Source organism: Durio zibethinus, chromosome 9 (genome assembly GCF_047325235.1).
Source record: "Durio zibethinus cultivar Kanyao isolate XHJ-2024 chromosome 9, ASM4732523v1, whole genome shotgun sequence".
Lineage (NCBI taxonomy): Eukaryota > Viridiplantae > Streptophyta > Magnoliopsida > Malvales > Malvaceae > Durio > Durio zibethinus.
This window is the reverse complement of record NC_143170.1, coordinates 1427830-1444778: the sequence shown is the minus strand read 5'-3', so window position 1 is coordinate 1444778 and position 16949 is coordinate 1427830. Positions and strand designations below refer to the sequence as shown.

Sequence of the window (16949 nt, the reverse complement as noted above, 5' to 3'; positions counted from 1 at the left end):
AAAAGAAAAGGAGAAAGACTCGTTCAAATTGATATTTTAAGGATTTCTCAGGTTAGTCTAATGCTTGTCATGCTTTCTAGACAAAATTTATATACTACAATTAATTGCGACTTCAATACAAATTAGAGAAATAGAAGAAGTCTTGCTTCCCATCCAAAAAAAATAATAATAAAAATAAAAGTTGATGTTTTATATATGTTGGTTTAAGAATTAATAATGATGTAACATTGAAATTATTTGATCCTAATAGTGGCTTGTCTAGTCACTTTCTTATTGCATGTACGATAACCTTAATGTCACTTTCACCACTAGATTAACCAATAAATGAAAACAATGTGGTCTTGATTCTCCAATGGTTTCCTTCTCATTCACGTATTGTAAACGAAATATTTCAATAATATATTAATATATGTCACCAAAAAAACAATATATTGGTATTTAAAAAAAAAAATTCAACCAAATTATGTCATATGGAACATATATACATATATTAACTTAAAGCAAGACTGGACTAATTAAATAGACAACTTGAAATGAGAATAAAGAGATGTAAGATACTTCAAGACTCAACGAAAACATTCCATATCCCAAAAATGGGCATTTAGCAATGGAAGAAGTATATTTTGTATGTAACCCTCAAATGTGTAACCAATTTGAATTAGGACAGAACTATAAATTCAATTTTCATTAGTTCTACTGGCGACAATGTTTTTGGTATAGCGTGCAGATGGACTTGGACTATGCTTTTCCTTTCTCTCTTACCGTAATGACAATTAGCACTAGCTAGAACTAGCAATACCATCAACTTTGGATTGTCATTTTCCCTGTCTAATAATCCACAGCCATAAGTACTGTCATCTTCACAATAACGAATTGCCAACACATTCTTTACATATTTAGAAGCAAGCAACTGCACCAGGAAAAGAAATTAAGCATCTTTTTTTTCCTATTGTGATTGCGATTGCCACTAAAAAAGACTTGAGTTCGAAAAAGCCTCTCCATAGCACAGTCATAGCCACAAATGGTACTAGCAATTAGCATAAGCCATAAAGATCTGTTAAACTTTATGCTGGAAATTCATGAATATTGGATTCTCCTTGAGTCAATATAGTGGGAAAGTAACCGTTGTACAAGTCAGAGAAAGTATAATTTGGCTGATAGTACTGTTTAAATCTTTGGCCACTGCTGCTTGAATTCCAAGTACCTACTTTAAGAGAAGGCTAAAAATTCAACCAAGTTAGATGAAATTTGGTTCCATCATAAATATAAGAATCATTCAACTAGAATACAAGCAAATCACTCCATTGACTAATACTAAATCAAGGAAAAACCTGCCAAACTCAATATAAATATAAAAAAATATGTATTTATATATTCATAATGTGGTTAATGATAATATAATAACAAGACTGAAAAAATTGATTTTGACGACCAAACAGAATGACATTTTTTATTTACAAACTCAATTTATTTCATATGTCAGTCTGGTCATTGGAGATGAAAGCATCCTTTGACCTTCTCTTCCGGCGTGCTCTTGTGATTCTCGTTTGCTTCCTATGGCTTCCGCCAAAATTTAACCTTCCGGTGTCTTGAAATCTTTGTCTTTCAATTGGATCAATTACGCATTCGGGAGGTGTTACAGGGTAACGTAATGCGTCATAACAGTATGAATAGTACATGTAACGCTGCCTGAATTTGCGCATGGCGGCTCGCCTTGCCGGTGTTATGACGGCATAGTCACGGTCCTCGAGCCAGGCATCTGTAAAAGAGCAGGCAGTGGGGTTGGGGAATTGCTGGATAGGATCCATAGGGCAACCGTCGAGGACTAGCTCTTTAAACTGGGAAGTGAATGGGGCATATTCATAATTAACTTTATGTTTGCCTCCGGATGTGGCCCAACTAGAGGCATCCCATATTGTGGCATACAAAGACATTGGCTTCGATGGGTAGTCTCCACCCATTTCATCATTACGCATCACCTCCCTGACTGGAACTTCATCAACGTAAAAACTGAAAATTTCGAAAGGAAATTATAACTTTCCTGTTAGTTAGTTATTATAACGAGAGAACAAAAACCAACTATAAACAATATAATTTATGTCCCACTTGTTCTATTTTTATTTATATTTAAGATTATCGTAATCAAAATTTTAATATTTTACTAACAACTTGCATGATTGTTCATCTTATTTATTGTTGAGAATAAGCGTCCGGTAGGTAGAATTATGGCTTTTTATCTTTGGGGCTTAGCTTTTAAGAATCTAAAGTCATATTCCTTTGATAGTCTGACTAATATTTGCATCCCAAAATATTCAAACCTTTGTACTGTTATTAACAACATTATAGCAATTCTACTTAATTATGCACTCCATCATTGGATTTTTTTAAAACTATTTTCTTGTTAATTTGCTATATAAATGACTACTTTATAAACAAAGTTTGAGAGAATTAAAAGAAGAGAACAAAATATAATAGCAGTAAAAGTGACAACTAAATGAAACTTTAGCTAAATTTATTCAATCTTTTTTTATTCCCTAATTTGATATAGTAATTTTTTTTCATAAGCCATAAATATTGATGAAGAGTTCAAAAGCATAGCATATTTTAAGAGATCGAGGAGTAGAAAACAACAGGAGTTATGGAATTAGTCCACAAGAATGAAAACAGATGTTGATTTTTTTTTTTACAATAACATAAATTAATCAAACTCCATAAATAGTGTAATCTTGTAAACCAGACACAGAGATTGAAAAAAGAGATTTGAAATGTGGGGTTGAGAAGTCATTTTCCAGTTTATAAATAAAACTTGGTTGTAAATGACCTAAAACAAATCATTCTTTAATTCTAAAAACCAAAAAAATTAGGCCACTTTTATAGGCTAAATTTGCCAAATAAGTATCCTACAGCAATTTAGCCTAACATCATTTTCTTTTCTTTTTCAATGCTTTACAAAAATCCCACATACAAACCCAGCCTAAATCCCCTCAAGTTTCCAAAAAGGGAAAGGACAAAACAGAAAGAACTAAGGTGTTTAAGGTAACTCACATGATGTTCTTGGTCGTCCATAGTATGCTGTATCTGTGGAATTCCTTCGATGGATCAAACCAAAGGCTGTAGCGTTCCTCTCGGCCTCGGTTTATGCTGCCATTGCCATACAAATTCGTCTGGAATCTCCATGGCTTGCCTTCAATATTTCCTAAAAACTCGAAGTCTAATTCATCATGAGTTTTTGCGAATACGTCACCGTTTGATGTCTGCATTGACCATGAAAAAGCAATACCATCAGCCATTATGAATCATGATTGTAATTATACATGGGCACTAGTGTATTCATTTTTTTTCCCATTTGTTTCATTGAATTTCCCGTTCTTTGTAACAAATTCAAAGGGTTTGGTAGAGGGAAGGAAACGCCAAAATTTCCAGATTAATGATCATATGGAGAAACTAATTACCTATTTACTTAAAAGTTACTTTGGAATTTAAAATTTTTATTGTGTAAATTATTAAATCGAATCATGATCAAACTTACATAGAAGGCAACCACTATTCCAGCAGTATAATCTGATGGCAACTTGATTTTGGCACTGAAAAATCCATGTTGATACATACTGGATGAAATAAAACCCGACCCTGAAAATTTCACCATAGCAATTCATCAATACCAAAAAATTAAAAAAAAAAAAAAAGGGTTTGCATGGTATATCTAATAAATATTCTTCATTAACCAAGCGTTACCTGTGTAAACGTCAAGGAGGAGGCGGACGCTGTGGCCATCAGGCGAGCGAACAAGATTGCCATCACCGAAGAGAGGGCTGTATCCTTCATCAAAGGAGAGGGTGGTGAGGTTGAAAGCAGCAGTTCTGAAGCAGAAGAACCAACAGAAGAAGAAGCAAAGGAAGCAGAACGGAGTTAACGTCTCTGAAAGAAAGCATTGTAAACGACCCATAATTTATTCTTTGGTATTTGTTTCTTTTTCGGTTCTTTCTCTTTTTTCCTGTCTATCTTCCAACTTTTTCCTTTCTGTGTACGTCTCTGTATATTTATACACACACCGAGCGAAAAGAAAGGGGAGTTTCTCGATCAATTGAGAACGGTTTAATTGGCTGTTGCTGCTAAATATGCTTTTCAATTCACTATGCTGACTACAATGCCCTTGATTTATTTGGAATATTAAATTAAATTTCCCAGGAAAAACTTTACATATACTGCTTCAGCTTAATCGCTTTGACTTGAAGGAAAATCATCTTTGATTATTCGATTGAAAAATATATATGTGGGTGTTTCCATATTGATCAAGAGAAGATTGTAAATTTTGAAGCTGCTTCTAGTTTGGCTGTCATTAATTATATAATTCGTTGATTAATTAATTAATACAAATAAAGATAAACGTAGGAGTAGCTATTTTGTAGAGTTGCTAACTAACGAGGAAGGAATTTCTTCTAATGAAAGTCCACAGAAAAGTGACAACCAAGATGACATGGAGATGGCCATATGGGCCTGTTATCTATAATTCTATATTGCACCATGCAAAAAAACAATGATTTATCATGCAAAAAATTAAAGGAAATTCAGCAAAAGCAGCACCAGAACATGGTATAATATCTTTTCTGTTAATTATACATAATTCCAGCATTATGCACTAAACAATTACATGACAACTGGCCTAACCTTTTTTTTTCAAGTATATATATAGTTAACTAATTAAGAATGTGTAGAAACAAACAACTGTGGAACACTGCGAATAACCAAAAAAAAAGTATCGATTTGGGAAAATTGAAGTTATCAAGAAAAAGGAATTTTTTTGACACTTTAATTTTTGATAAATTGTTGTTATATTATCACTATCAGTTTTACAAAAACTAATTTTATTATTTGCGGATTTAGATTGAAACATATATCTTTATCAATTATAAGATCCACTAAAATCTATTAACAATTTTTCTTATCGATTTAAAACTAATTTGTAATCTCACCAAATGATATTCACTTGTTAAAACATGCTAACATTTGTTAAGTCTTTGCAATTAAGCTAATGATTCTCAACCAAAGACATTAATTTTTGAAATAGTTAGCCTCCCTATACCATGCTTTGTAAACATATATAGTTTGGCAAGACGTTGCAATCCATCTTACTAATTAATTCAACTAAAGGCTCAAGCTTCTCATTGGTGAGAAAACAAGAGAGGGCCATAAGGTCCAGTCTGTGATCAAACAACCCTATATAATTAAACCTATAGTTCCCATTAGCCGAATAGAAAAGAAGTGGGGCTCTCAATAATTTAATACTCGAAAAGGATCTTATAATTTCATAATTAATGAGTAATGAATAAGCTTAAGCTTTAGCCTTTGGGTTAGCCCTTTTGAGAGTGATAGTAACTTTGCCATTTTCAAGAGGTTGACCAACTAAAAACTTATTGATGTTTGCCTAAGAATAAAATTAATGCCATTGGCACAATGTCGTTCCATGACCCCTTGGAGAAGAACAAAAACATTAGACCAAAATCTTAGTAAATAGATCAGTGTAACAACCCAAGATATCAAACTTGGTTTAGAAAAAAAGATTCTACTAATTCATTTTTTTTCTACTATATGCTTGGTTTTGTTTGCTTTAATGTTTTAATTGATTCTTTCGGGGTTATTTTGTTTTTATTATTATTATGGGTTTTTATCAGCTTTGTCAAGAATTTCAATTGCTGTTGAATTGAAAAAGATACAATCATTTTTAGTACTCGAACTTGTATTCATTCCTCAGGTGCATTCTGAGGACTACTAACAAATTGAATTTAAGACAGAATAAGCAATAGGAGGAATTTGTGGCCAGATAGCATTAGATAACATTCAAGAGTTGATAGATGGCGTTGAGGCGTCTCCTTGGCAGGTCAGATGGAGAGTTCATGGGATACTCTGGTTCTGATGTCAACTACAGAATTAATGGTTTCATGTTAATGAAGGCCCCAGGGTTACAGTTCCAAGAAGTCTTCGGTGGGCAGCCAGTGGAGCTGTGTGTGAGCTCCGCATCTGCTTTGTTGGTTCGCCTCTTCAGTCCTGAATGTGAATCCCAAAATATAGCTGCTTATGACGAGGGAAAGTAGCACAAGGTTTCTCACACCTCTAAAAATTCATGGCCGGTTTCATTGATTGAACAGTATGGTGACAGTCTGTGTCTTTTGTTTAGTGTGGTCCTGTGATTTTTGCCATTCCTATAATGTTTATCAATTTTCCAGTAGGACATGGAGCACGAGCATTTTTGCTGTTAATTATCCCATAGATTTCCTTTTGTGTATGCATACATGTGCATAGAACGACTCTCTCTCAAGAAAATCGGAAATCAAGAACCTTACTTGAGGGAACCATATAACCTGCGAGGATAAAGGATCACTAATGCGTTTACATTTACCCTGCGAACAACAAAATGCTTGTGTATGCCTGAATCTGATGCAAAAACCGCACTGCTAATCAGCAGCAAACCCAAGCCCTCATCTCTTCCGCTTCTTTCCCTGGTGAAAAAATAGCCTAAAAGAAGACCTGAGGACTTAGATTCGAACCAAGTCACCCTTCCTCCTGCAATAGGGCTTTGCCCTCCTATGAACCCAAAAAAAAAAAAAGCATTGCTCATCAGTAAAACACTTTACCATTAAAGAAAGGGCCCACTTGAGGGGGAAAATGTCGTACAACGATAGAACTGCCAGCATCCAACCATTAAAATAAATCGGAGTTCATTTGCTTCTCTCAATTACACATTTCATCAATCATATTTAACATAAACAAGCTTGAAAAGTTAAACTGTGCACGCTACCCCTCTTTCAATCAACAGAGAAAGGTATAGCATAATATCAGTCTACATATCATCATCCCATGGCTTTGATTGTAAAGATAGCCAAATCACGGGTGATCAATTATAGGGGATAAAGGGAACCTAAAAACTATCAAGGTCAGCTTTGATAAAATTTAAACATGCTATGCAGAATAAAAACTTTCTGTAGCTAATTTGGTTAGGTTGTGTTCCTGGAAAGATGCATGAAGCAGGGTGTATGAATCCTAGTGACTACCCTGCACAGGCTCTGTTTGTTCATCATTATTTGTATGTTGGTCATTCCTACCAGACTTCTGATCCTCATGTCCAGGAATTTCCCCTAGCCTCTCCTGCAATTATGTAACCAATATTAGGAAGCAATTCTATGCAAACAGGTGTGCAGATGAGGCAGACTGCAGTTCAAAGAGTTTAATATTTTGCAAAACAAACCAAGAGCAGAAGATGACCTTGAGAGAGGTATTCTCTGCAAGAAGCTGCTCATACTCGCTCTTGATACGACTCACTTCTGATTTAAGATTGGCATTCTCTTCTTTTAAGGCTTCAGCACGCTGGGCCAGCCCATCACATTCCGCCTGGATTCAGTAAAGAGCATTAGCACAATCAATTCATATGTGGCCTTTTAATGGAAGATAACATTAGCAAGATATGCAATTTCTGAAGGATACTTAATTACCTGTTTACGCAGCCTGGATCTGCGAGCAGACTCTCTGTTTGATTGCTTCCTTCTCTGGCGTTTAAGTTCCCTTTCATCCTTAATCCATACAACCAGAAATAGTGTAAGTTACATACAAACTAACAAAAAATTGCAACAAAAAAAAAAAAAAGCGTTCTTACAAAATCAATAAGGAAAGTATTAAGTATGTGATAGTTGATTGGAGGAGAAAAATCTTGATAAAAAATCAAGTCTATTTAGTTTCAAATTTAACATTTCACTGACAAAGGTATAACACTACAGCCAAAAGCAAAGGTATTGTCTTTAAGGAGATCCTGAATTTTAATATTTTCTACAGAGAGAGAGAGAGAGAGAACCTGCAACCAAAGCTGTGGCTGAACACTGTCCCTTGATGCAGGAGTTACCATTCCTCCTGCAACTGGAGTTGAAGGAACCTGGCCACGAATTGCAGGGATAGTGGATGAAGCTGGAGTACCCCAGTAGTCCATCCCAATATGTAAGTTTGTCGTGGGACCTGGAACAGCTGTAGCAGCCCCAGCAGTAGACATAGGTACAATGGGAATTGCCGCATTCACCATTGCATGAGGTGCATTTGGGCCTCCATTCTGAGGACCATGTGCTGTACTTCCATTCTGAGATGCTTCACCTGTAACACAGACATTATAGACATTCCTAAGAACAAACACAGAAGGTAATTACATAACAAAAAAGATTATGTTATGACATTATCACTTCTAACCTTCTCCAGAATCTTGCCTTCCTCCAGACTTCAATTGTGAATCCTAAAAAGAGGGAAGAGAATAAGATTTTACAGCATAATCTTGACCAGAAAAAAATATGCAGGGAGGGGGGGGGGGGGGATTATATGTGAATGCCTGAACTTGAATAAAAATGAAGCATAATAGTTTTGTCATTCTTGGAAGAGTTTCAAGAGAAGCTGCAACACATGGAGAATTGTAATAGAGATGATTAGTAGAATACAGCTTTAGGATTCCTTCAAAAACCGCACTCCCAAAATCTTTTTTTTCCTATGACAGACAGAAGGCCCATTACGCTTTGTTTCCCATGTCACGGGAAAATAGAAAAATAATTTGATCAGTTGGCAATAAGCTTTGTTTCCCATGTGATGGGAAAATAGAAAAATAATCTGATCAGTTGGCAAGAGAACTCCAACAACATAATTGAGAAGCTACAAGAGGATTGTGCCTTTCAGTGAGAGAGTGAGCAAGAGATGGAGAAAGAAAGAACACTAGTGTCTCAACCCATAATCCACATCATCCTGAAGAAGCCGTCAGGTCACTATGAACAACACAGAGGCAGAAATACAAAGAAAAGGATTGTGCCTATGTGGCTCCATTGGCATATCTTCTAGTACTTAGAGCTAAATCACAAAATTTATTAATCAGAAACATCATGAAATACAGAGTTAGGTGGCCCCAGAATTAAATAGATGATATTGAAACAATATAATAACGTGTGGCAAAAAATAAAACATGCAACTGAGCAAACCCCTTACCTTTAGGTTTTAGAAACCCTAGTCCCAAGACCACACCAGTAATATCTCTGAGAAAGTTTTTTTTTTTTTACCATAGGTCCATGGAAAATGCTCACTTGCTGGGTAAGTACAAACACAATATAAAATACAGGAAATATTTTCAGCCAAACAACTTCTTTAGAAGATTATAGCTTTTTCCAGGCAATCAATACATTTAAGCCAGATGATATTTATAATAAATAAAAGAGTGATTCAAGCCTAGTATGGTAAAATGAAACATCAATGTTGTGGCCACTTCAAAACCCTAACTATTCATATCCAGATTGTAGAGCAAAATAATAGTTAAAATGGAGCATAATTTTCATGAAACTGCAAGTACTGTCCTACAATCAGCCATATTTGCAGGGTATTCACACCCTCCAAGATAGATGCAATACAAAAGCAAATTCAAAATAATAAACCAATAAGAGGAAAAGGCAAGAGGCATTGCACTCACATTCTGGGAGTTTGCATCACTGCCTTCACTTGTACCTTCACTTCCACTCTCAGCACTGCACAAACACAATTATTCCACTGTCAGCAAAATTACCTAGAAATATCGTTTTGGTTGCAACCACAAGCAAATAAACTATACAATAACTGCAAAGATAATTTCTTTTCTGTCATACCTTTTAGAATAAACTCCATTAGCAGAAGCTCCTGATGTTTTACCAAGATTATTGTTCTTTCCAGTAATCATGTTCAAACTGCCTAAACTCCCTTTTGATCTTTTAATTGGCAATTTTTCCTTCACGTCAGAAGGCTTACTATCTTCCATGCTTCCAGGAGTATTTCCCTACAGGAAATCTCAAAAGTCAGTCCTTCAGAAGCATGGACATAAAAAAAACCAAGTCCTTCAAAAAACAAACAATAAGATAAAGTAAGATAAAATGCTTACAGAAGCCTCGACAATGCCATTTGGGGAAGGCATAGCAAAAGGACTAAAAGGATAAGATCCCTATCCAAGATTAGATCATGTCACAAAGATGGCTCCAAATATAAAGTTATATAGAAACAAAAACTAAGAATGGAGGAAAAGAACATACTGGAGGAATGGATGGATGCGCATATATTCCACCATGAGGATACATTGCAACATAAGGATGTGGTGGGGTACCATACGGAGGCATAATATGCTGCAACAAAGATAGAATGCACTAAAGCTTTACTGAATCATTAAACCTTAATAGTAATCATGCCACCAAATTTTAAAACTCTAACAAATCAAATACAAAAAGTTTATAACAATCATAATAATGCACCATCCCACAATACCAACACAAAACCATATATACCTGAACCCCCCACATATATGGGGGAGCTTGGGGACTTGACGCCAAGAACCCATGTGGAGGAATGGGAGAATATGCCTGCTAACAAACATAAATGTAATAATTCAAATTCCACATGAAACCTGAATACAAAGTATAGAAACTAAAAATATTTATCTACCAAACCTGAAATCCTGACCAGTCCGCATTTACATTACCCGAGTTACTGGTGGAAGACTGCTCCTGAGCAACAAAAAGAGTATTAAACGGATCAGGACAAAAACCCTTGTAAGAACAACTTTAAAAACATCATAAACTGCAAAAATTTCAAACAATAACACCAAAGTAGACCTGCGTAGTAGCAGTAGGCGGTGTCTTTGGCTCCTTTTCTTTTGCAGTTTTATCCATCTCACTGCTGCCCATTATTCTATAGCCACAATCAACTTCTAATAGCCCCTCAAACCATCCTACAATGATGAATCATACTTCCATAAACAATATGCACTTTTTCCTCACTATAAACTTTCAAAACAATCCAATTTATCTAACCTTATACGTTTTTTCAGCAGAAAATAAAAGAAAAATCAACACATAACAAACCATAGCTTAGAATTGAAAAAAAATCCCTTAAAATCCATATACTGGTTGCATTAGCCCCAATCAAAAAAATTACCCATTCACGTCACAAACAATTGAAAATCTAAAAAAGGAGTTAAAACATCAAAATTCCACTGTCCTTTTTTTTCTATATTTTCCCAGTAACCAAACAAATAACATTAAAGAGAAAGAGGTAACAAACATCTAAAGAAAGGAAAACATAAACAAATAATTAAAAAAACAAAAATACTTAATAAATTTGAAGGCATGCAAATGACATTGTTTGACTAATTTACAAAATCAAGAAACAATAAAAAAATTTAATTCTGAATTACAGCTCGAAAAACTAACCAAATTGAAACGATACCCAAGTCTGATCCACTGATTAGAAGCAAAATTTTGGGAGTTTTGGAGCTTGAAATTGAGTGAGTATTTTTTATGGGTGAGGGAGAAGTGCACAGATGTCAATCTGGGGAACTGAGAAGGGCACGATTGGAAAACAACAAAATCCTCATTTGCCCAGGATTTTTTTTTTCCTTTTTCTTTTCCGGGTAGGAAAACGTAAAAGATCAGGTGTTTGATTTAGGGCTTGTTAATTTGGGGGAGGACGGTGCGGCAAGTGGGGAGTGCACGGAGTAGTTTCTGTGACACGTTGTACGATAGTCGAATTCTCCTTTCTATTCTTCGAGACCTGGCGAAATCTCCATTTTGGCCTTCAACCAGTTACCGGTTTCTCTAGTCACTACTTTGATGTGGTTGAAATCTGAATTATTCTAATAGGGAATATTAGTACTAAAGTCAATGACGGACCGTCATTGCAAAAATCTTGAAAACCCTTTCATGTATATTATATACTACTATAATTATTTTACATATATTTAAATTAATTAAATTATTTCTTACTTTAAATTTATTATTTTTTAATTTTATATATTATAATTTAAGAAACATTAAAATTACATTATTATTATTTATAAATTTATTGTATGCACAATCATTATTTACAACACACTTATCATAAATATTAAATCACATTTATATAAACTTAAAAAAAATAAATTTTTAATTTTCTTAATAAGATTCCAAATCTGCAATCAATTTCTAAAAATGTTTTATTTTTCTTCTTCACATATTAAACTCGTTTTTTCATATTTATGTGATTATTTTTTAAATTTTTATTTGATAAATCTCAAATAAATTATGTTAATTATTCATATTTTTCATTTTTTAAAATATTCGTATTCAACACATATACAATAAATATAAGTATGAAATCCAATGATTCAAGTATATGAAAAACCTTTAAAGTATGAGCAAATTTATATTGAATATGTATTCATATTAAATAGTTATTTTTAGATTCGAATAACATAATAAATAAAAAACATATAATTTTAATTGATCTTTTAAAAATCAAATATTAAAATCTATCACTAACTAAAATACCTTTTAATTAAGGTAATGCATCATATAAACATCATTATTTTAATTACAAGTATAAATTGTTTTCCATGATTTAAGTTCAAATTCCAATTCATTACCTCTTCAACTTCTCAAACATATGTAAGTTGAATAAAATATGAGAAGCAACCATAGGAATCCTATAAATCATGGGCAACACTTCCAATGATAACCTTGTTGAATCCTATAATTAGTCACCACCATTGTGTATGAGAAATATCACTTTCATCAAGGCTCAATCATGAGCTAATACAATATTAAAAAAAAATCATATGCTAATACAAAATTTTCACCAATTGATTGGGTTAAGAAAATTTTGAGGTACCAAAGATTATTAGTTTGAAGTACAAAAGATTTAATAAAATGACTATTAAGCCGATGAAAATTGAGATGTTGAATTTGAATTATGTTGGGTAAAATGGTACTCGTGAATTTTTCGGGTCGGAGCGGGTTGGACAAAAAGTGAAAAGAGGTACTTAAAGAACCCGTCCCATTTGGGTCGGATCCCCGAGTGGACCTACTTGGCGGGTGAAACGTTAAAACGATTCATCCCCCGCTCAGCTTTTAGCTTCGTTCTGTTTCTTTGTTCATCCTCTAAACAAAAAATAAAAAGATAAAAAAAGGCAGAAAATAAAAAATCTGTGCCAGTGATTGATCGCCATTGCTATGGACTCGCAAGCTTTTCTCTCATTTGTCCTGAATTTAGGGTTTAGTTTTCGATCGAAAGTTTTTTAGAAAAAAAAAGTAGGGTTTCGTTACGGTGATTATTTCTTTTGGGACTCTTATAGTTATCGCGATGAGGAAGGAGAGCCGATTATGGCTATGAAGACATGCAATCGGACCCCGGTTCGCTGGAGCCGTGGCAAGACCTTCTCGATGACGTTAGGATGACATGGAAGATTGGAGCCAACGAGAGCGATCGCAGACGCTGGTTTACGATACCGATAAGGTTGGGAAGCTGAGAAAAAGGCTGGTTAAGAAAGGAGGCTTTATGGGAAAAGAGAGCATGGGTTCCCCTAAGTTGTTAGATGAAGATGAGGAGGCCCATTTTGGGAGGGAAGGGTCGGAGTCAGATGCGAAGAAGAGGAAGAAGAAGGAGAAGAGGCAAAAGGAGAAAAATTATTGGGGTGATGGTGAGAAAGGAACTGTTAAAAAGTTGGGGAAGTCAGAGGAAGTGAATGAGATGTGGGAGTGGTTTAATCCTAAGGAATTTTCTTTATTTCTTTCTTTTGGTAATTGAATTATTGATGGTTGTTTGATGGAATTTGGGGTTTCTGTGAATTGGGTTTTCATTTTATGGATTTACTAGTTTCAGTTGCATAAAAATGATAAACTATGTTGTTGTTGTTTACTGATTGAAGCTAACTTACTAAATTGTTTAATGAAATTTTGGAATTTGTAAAATTTATGTTGGTTTGCATTAATTTAAGGCAAAACTTGGTTATAGTGTAAAGCAGAAGAGGAGAAAACATGTTTGGTTGCTACTTTTCTATTTTGTTTATTTTATGAGAGGACAATTTTGTGATTATTAATAGTTTTCTGTAGAAATACCTAAGATTAGTTTGTGTATTTTGACAAATTAAAATTGAGAATTGAACCTTGTCTTTATTGTTGTTGGAAAGCAAAACTGTAAATGGTTTTTAATTCTTTCATTTGACAGATTATTATTCTTAAATGACATTAGGATCTTCTATTTTAACCATAATATGTTCACAAGTTTAAGAATCACTTTTGAAATATTGCTACTAGTATAAAATAGCTTTTTATTGTTCTTTCAATGGATAAGTTACAAAGCTATTTTAATTTGTTTAACTCATTTCTATTCGATTATGTATGAAGCGGCTTATTAAGACAAGTTTGTTTATGTAATCGAATTTCTTGGAATTTAATAAAAAAGGTCAAAGGCTATCCAAGTCTTGTATTTGGCTATCTCTCTTTGCACTGGAATAGAATGATCAAGAGGGTGTTAGGACTATGGATGATGATGACTTCATAGATGATACCGGTGTTGACCCTGCAGACAGATATGGGAGTGACAATGAAGCAAGGTCGCCTGGTGATGCCCCTTATGTTGTCAATCATCTTTTTGTGGCTTTAATGTATGTTTGTCTTCATTTTAATAAAGAGTTTTAGGAAACTCGGTTTGCTATGATATTTATAGATTTATGTACTTACAGATACATATTCATTGGTTGCTTAAAATGTGATATGAAGGGGTTTTTTTTTTATAGTTATTTTTGGTTCACGTTTATGATCTTTTAGGCAGAGGAAGATGATGAAGATCCGGAGATTAAGGAGTTATTTAAGATGGGTAAAAAAAGGAAGAAGAATGAAAAAAGTCCTGCAGAAATTGCATTGCTAGTTGAGAGTGTCATGGCTGAGCTTGAGGTAACTGCTGAAGAAGATGCAGAGCTTAATAGACAAGGGAAGCCTGTGATTAATAAACTCAAGAAGTTGCCACTTCTTACTGAGGTTCTCTTAAAGTAAGCTTCTTGCCAAGTTAAAATGCCTTGCATGTATTTATCTAGAAATGATCATTCGCATCTTCTTTGAAATTACTCTTTGTGCAGGAAGCAGCTTCAACCAGAATTCTTAGATCATGGAGTTTTAACCTTGTTGAAAAATTGGCTTGAACCCCTTCCAGATGGAAGCTTACCAAATATAAATATCCTTGCAGCTACATTGAAGATTTTGACTGATATATAAAATGGCCTTCTTTCTATTTTGGCCTTCGTAATAATTGTCAGTGCCCCTATGTTCCCTTACATGAAAAACTGAAATGTTGCTTTTTCATGCAGTTTCCGATTGATCTAGAGCAGCATGACAGAAGGGAGCAGCTAAAGAGAAGTGGTCTTGGAAAGGTTAGAACTTCCTTACAGCTACAATCACATTCAGCTTTGTATTCGAAGCATCTTGGATTTTTTTTTTTTATTTCTTCCTCAAATTTTATGGTCAGGTCATTATGTTTTAATCAAAATCTGACGAGGAAACCACTTCAAGCAGAAAACTTGCCAAGGATTTGTTTGATAAATGGGTAATGTTCTGGTTTAAGCTCCAGTTTACATGCTGGGATTTTACCCTCTTGCTTTCTTATCTTCTTTGGATCTATATCGAATAGTGATGCCTTATGGGGTTTATGTTTTACATTTTTATGCATTAGTATGTTGCCTATAGGAGTATACTTCTGATTGCTGACTTTTTAGTGCTTTTTATTTCAGTAAAAACTTCAGCTTTGTTTTCATCAACATTTTGTTTGTCAAGTTTTCCATTCTTTGGATGTCTTGGCAGGTTTTTTTTTACGTATATGATATGTCGTTGGGATTCTTTTCTGTCCAGTTCTATTAACTCATTTGTATAATTTTGAACATAACGTGGAGTAGACCAATCTTTAATAAGAGCACAAGGTTTGAGGACATGAGAAATATTGATGATGATAGGGTTCCCTTGCAAAGGCCATCTGTGAAAAGGTTTCTTTTTTAATCAGTTTTATGCAAAAGATACCATCTTGTTTGCTAACAAATTTTGTTATTCGTGCATATGTTTACATATTGCTTTTCTTATTAATTTTTTTACATTCTTTTGTAGGCCTGCAGATAGAGCTGCATCAATGGAATCTAGAGATGGTGATTTTGATTTGGATATTTCCCGATAAGATGTAACCTAAGGCTTGGTTTACATCATTATTCTGATGCTCTTGACCCCAACTGTTGGTTATAAATTACAGGGGCGACAAGTCTAGTCGATCATCGTCGGGTCAAAATGCTTCAAGGTTAGAATCTTCTTCAAGGCTGCATGCTTCAAGGCCAGAAGCAACACCAATGGATTTTGTTGTGCGTCCCAAGTCTAAGATTGATCCAGATGAAATTAGAGCTCTTGCAATGCAAGTTGTTCAAGATCAGCATCGTCTAAAGGTATCTTTTTCTCTCCCTAACATTAAATTACTGTTGGTTTTATTGTTTGGAAAAGGTTAATTGGTTAATGAAACAAAAGGGGATGTCTATCTATATTGTTCCTTTAGCTGTGATAACCTTAACATTGTACCACTCTTAGTGCCTCCCTTAATTTGACTTCATGGCGACATGGAATCATCTGGCAACAAGCATTCCAAATGCTCTACTTTCTCTTCTCCATATTTTCTGAAATTGAATGTTAAAATTTTTATGGCAGATGAATAAGAAATTGCAGCAGTTGAAAGCACCCAAAAAGAAGCAGTTGCAGGCTACTAAACTTAGCGTTTGAGGGTCATGGTATGCTTAAGTACCTGTAACGATACCCCACCCATCCAAATTGCCATGAAAGAAGGATGCAACTATGTGAGCCCAATCATATTTAATTTGCTGCTATCGGAGACATTTGGCCGCAAAGGCCTATATAAGCTTTCTTTCTGTTGCGTTGAAGAGAGCTACTTTTAAGTGTCTTGATGCAGTCATTTCTTTTACCAAAAAGAAAAATCAATTCAATCATGATCGAGAAGGCACGCAAGAAAAATAATGATCTTGTATAAATTTTTTTATACAATGTTCTAGAGTTTTATTATTTAATAGAGATTTAACTATAATATCTTTCATCAAATAATTTTCTTGTAAAATAATCGTTTTA

The 16949-nt window shown here is 34.3% G+C and overlaps 2 protein-coding genes and 1 pseudogene across 5 annotated transcripts; 1 reads left to right on the top strand and 2 right to left on the bottom strand.

Annotated features, from left to right (window-relative positions):
* Window positions 1–1390: 1390 nt before the first annotated feature.
* Window positions 1391–4668, bottom strand: LOC111314907 (putative xyloglucan endotransglucosylase/hydrolase protein 30). Its single transcript, XM_022916526.2, has 4 exons — window positions 3736–4668; window positions 3530–3630; window positions 3046–3254; window positions 1391–2010 (listed from the first exon to the last, which is right to left on the bottom strand). Exons 1-4 carry the CDS (start codon window positions 3944–3946, stop codon window positions 1473–1475), a joined length of 1059 nt encoding a protein of 352 aa, XP_022772261.2. The 5' UTR covers window positions 3947–4668; the 3' UTR covers window positions 1391–1472.
* A 1946-nt stretch (window positions 4669–6614) lies between these two features.
* On the bottom strand, window positions 6615–11538 carry LOC111304474 (bZIP transcription factor 16-like). 3 transcript variants are annotated; one of them, XM_022901003.2, is made up of 13 exons: window positions 11241–11538; window positions 10644–10759; window positions 10479–10535; window positions 10317–10394; window positions 10068–10157; window positions 9920–9979; window positions 9651–9817; window positions 9479–9533; window positions 8227–8269; window positions 7844–8133; window positions 7488–7565; window positions 7261–7386; window positions 6615–7143 (listed from the first exon to the last, which is right to left on the bottom strand). In XM_022901003.2, exons 2-13 carry the CDS (start codon window positions 10713–10715, stop codon window positions 7039–7041), a joined length of 1221 nt encoding a protein of 406 aa, XP_022756738.2. In that variant the 5' UTR covers window positions 10716–10759; window positions 11241–11538; the 3' UTR covers window positions 6615–7038. The 3 variants fall into 3 exon arrangements, with proteins under 3 accessions (XP_022756738.2, XP_022756749.2, XP_089621389.1); XM_022901014.2 differs by having other exon boundaries at window positions 10317–10391; XM_089765263.1 differs by lacking the exon at window positions 10644–10759 and having other exon boundaries at window positions 11241–11463.
* Window positions 11539–12768: 1230 nt separating this feature from the next.
* LOC111314727 (protein IWS1 homolog 1-like) lies at window positions 12769–16747 on the top strand (annotated as a pseudogene). Its single transcript, XR_016345370.1, has 11 exons — window positions 12769–12777; window positions 13086–13555; window positions 14299–14420; window positions 14613–14833; window positions 14921–15050; window positions 15149–15211; window positions 15307–15380; window positions 15722–15817; window positions 15936–15995; window positions 16072–16261; window positions 16518–16747. The product of XR_016345370.1 is annotated as a protein IWS1 homolog 1-like (transcript).
* The last annotated feature ends 202 nt before the right edge of the window (window positions 16748–16949 follow it).

Excerpts from the sequence above, each read along its gene's own strand:
- LOC111314907 (XM_022916526.2), bottom strand. The coding sequence starts at position 3,946 with ATGGGTCGTTTACAATGCTTTCTTTCAGAGACGTTAACTCCGTTCTGC. Across the intron at positions 3,631-3,735 it reads CCTCCTTGACGTTTACACAG|GGTCGGGTTTTATTTCATCC; the intron begins GTAACGCTTGGT and ends TGAAATTTTCAG. Across the intron at positions 2,011-3,045 it reads TGGACGACCAAGAACATCAT|TTTTTACGTTGATGAAGTTC; the intron begins GTGAGTTACCTT and ends CGAAATTTTCAG.
- LOC111304474 (XM_022901003.2), bottom strand. The coding sequence starts at position 10,715 with ATGGGCAGCAGTGAGATGGATAAAACTGCAAAAGAAAAGGAGCCAAAG. Across the intron at positions 9,818-9,919 it reads ATGGCATTGTCGAGGCTTCT|GGAAATACTCCTGGAAGCAT; the intron begins GTAAGCATTTTA and ends GATTTCCTGTAG. Across the intron at positions 8,134-8,226 it reads AAGGCAAGATTCTGGAGAAG|GTGAAGCATCTCAGAATGGA; the intron begins GTTAGAAGTGAT and ends TCTGTGTTACAG.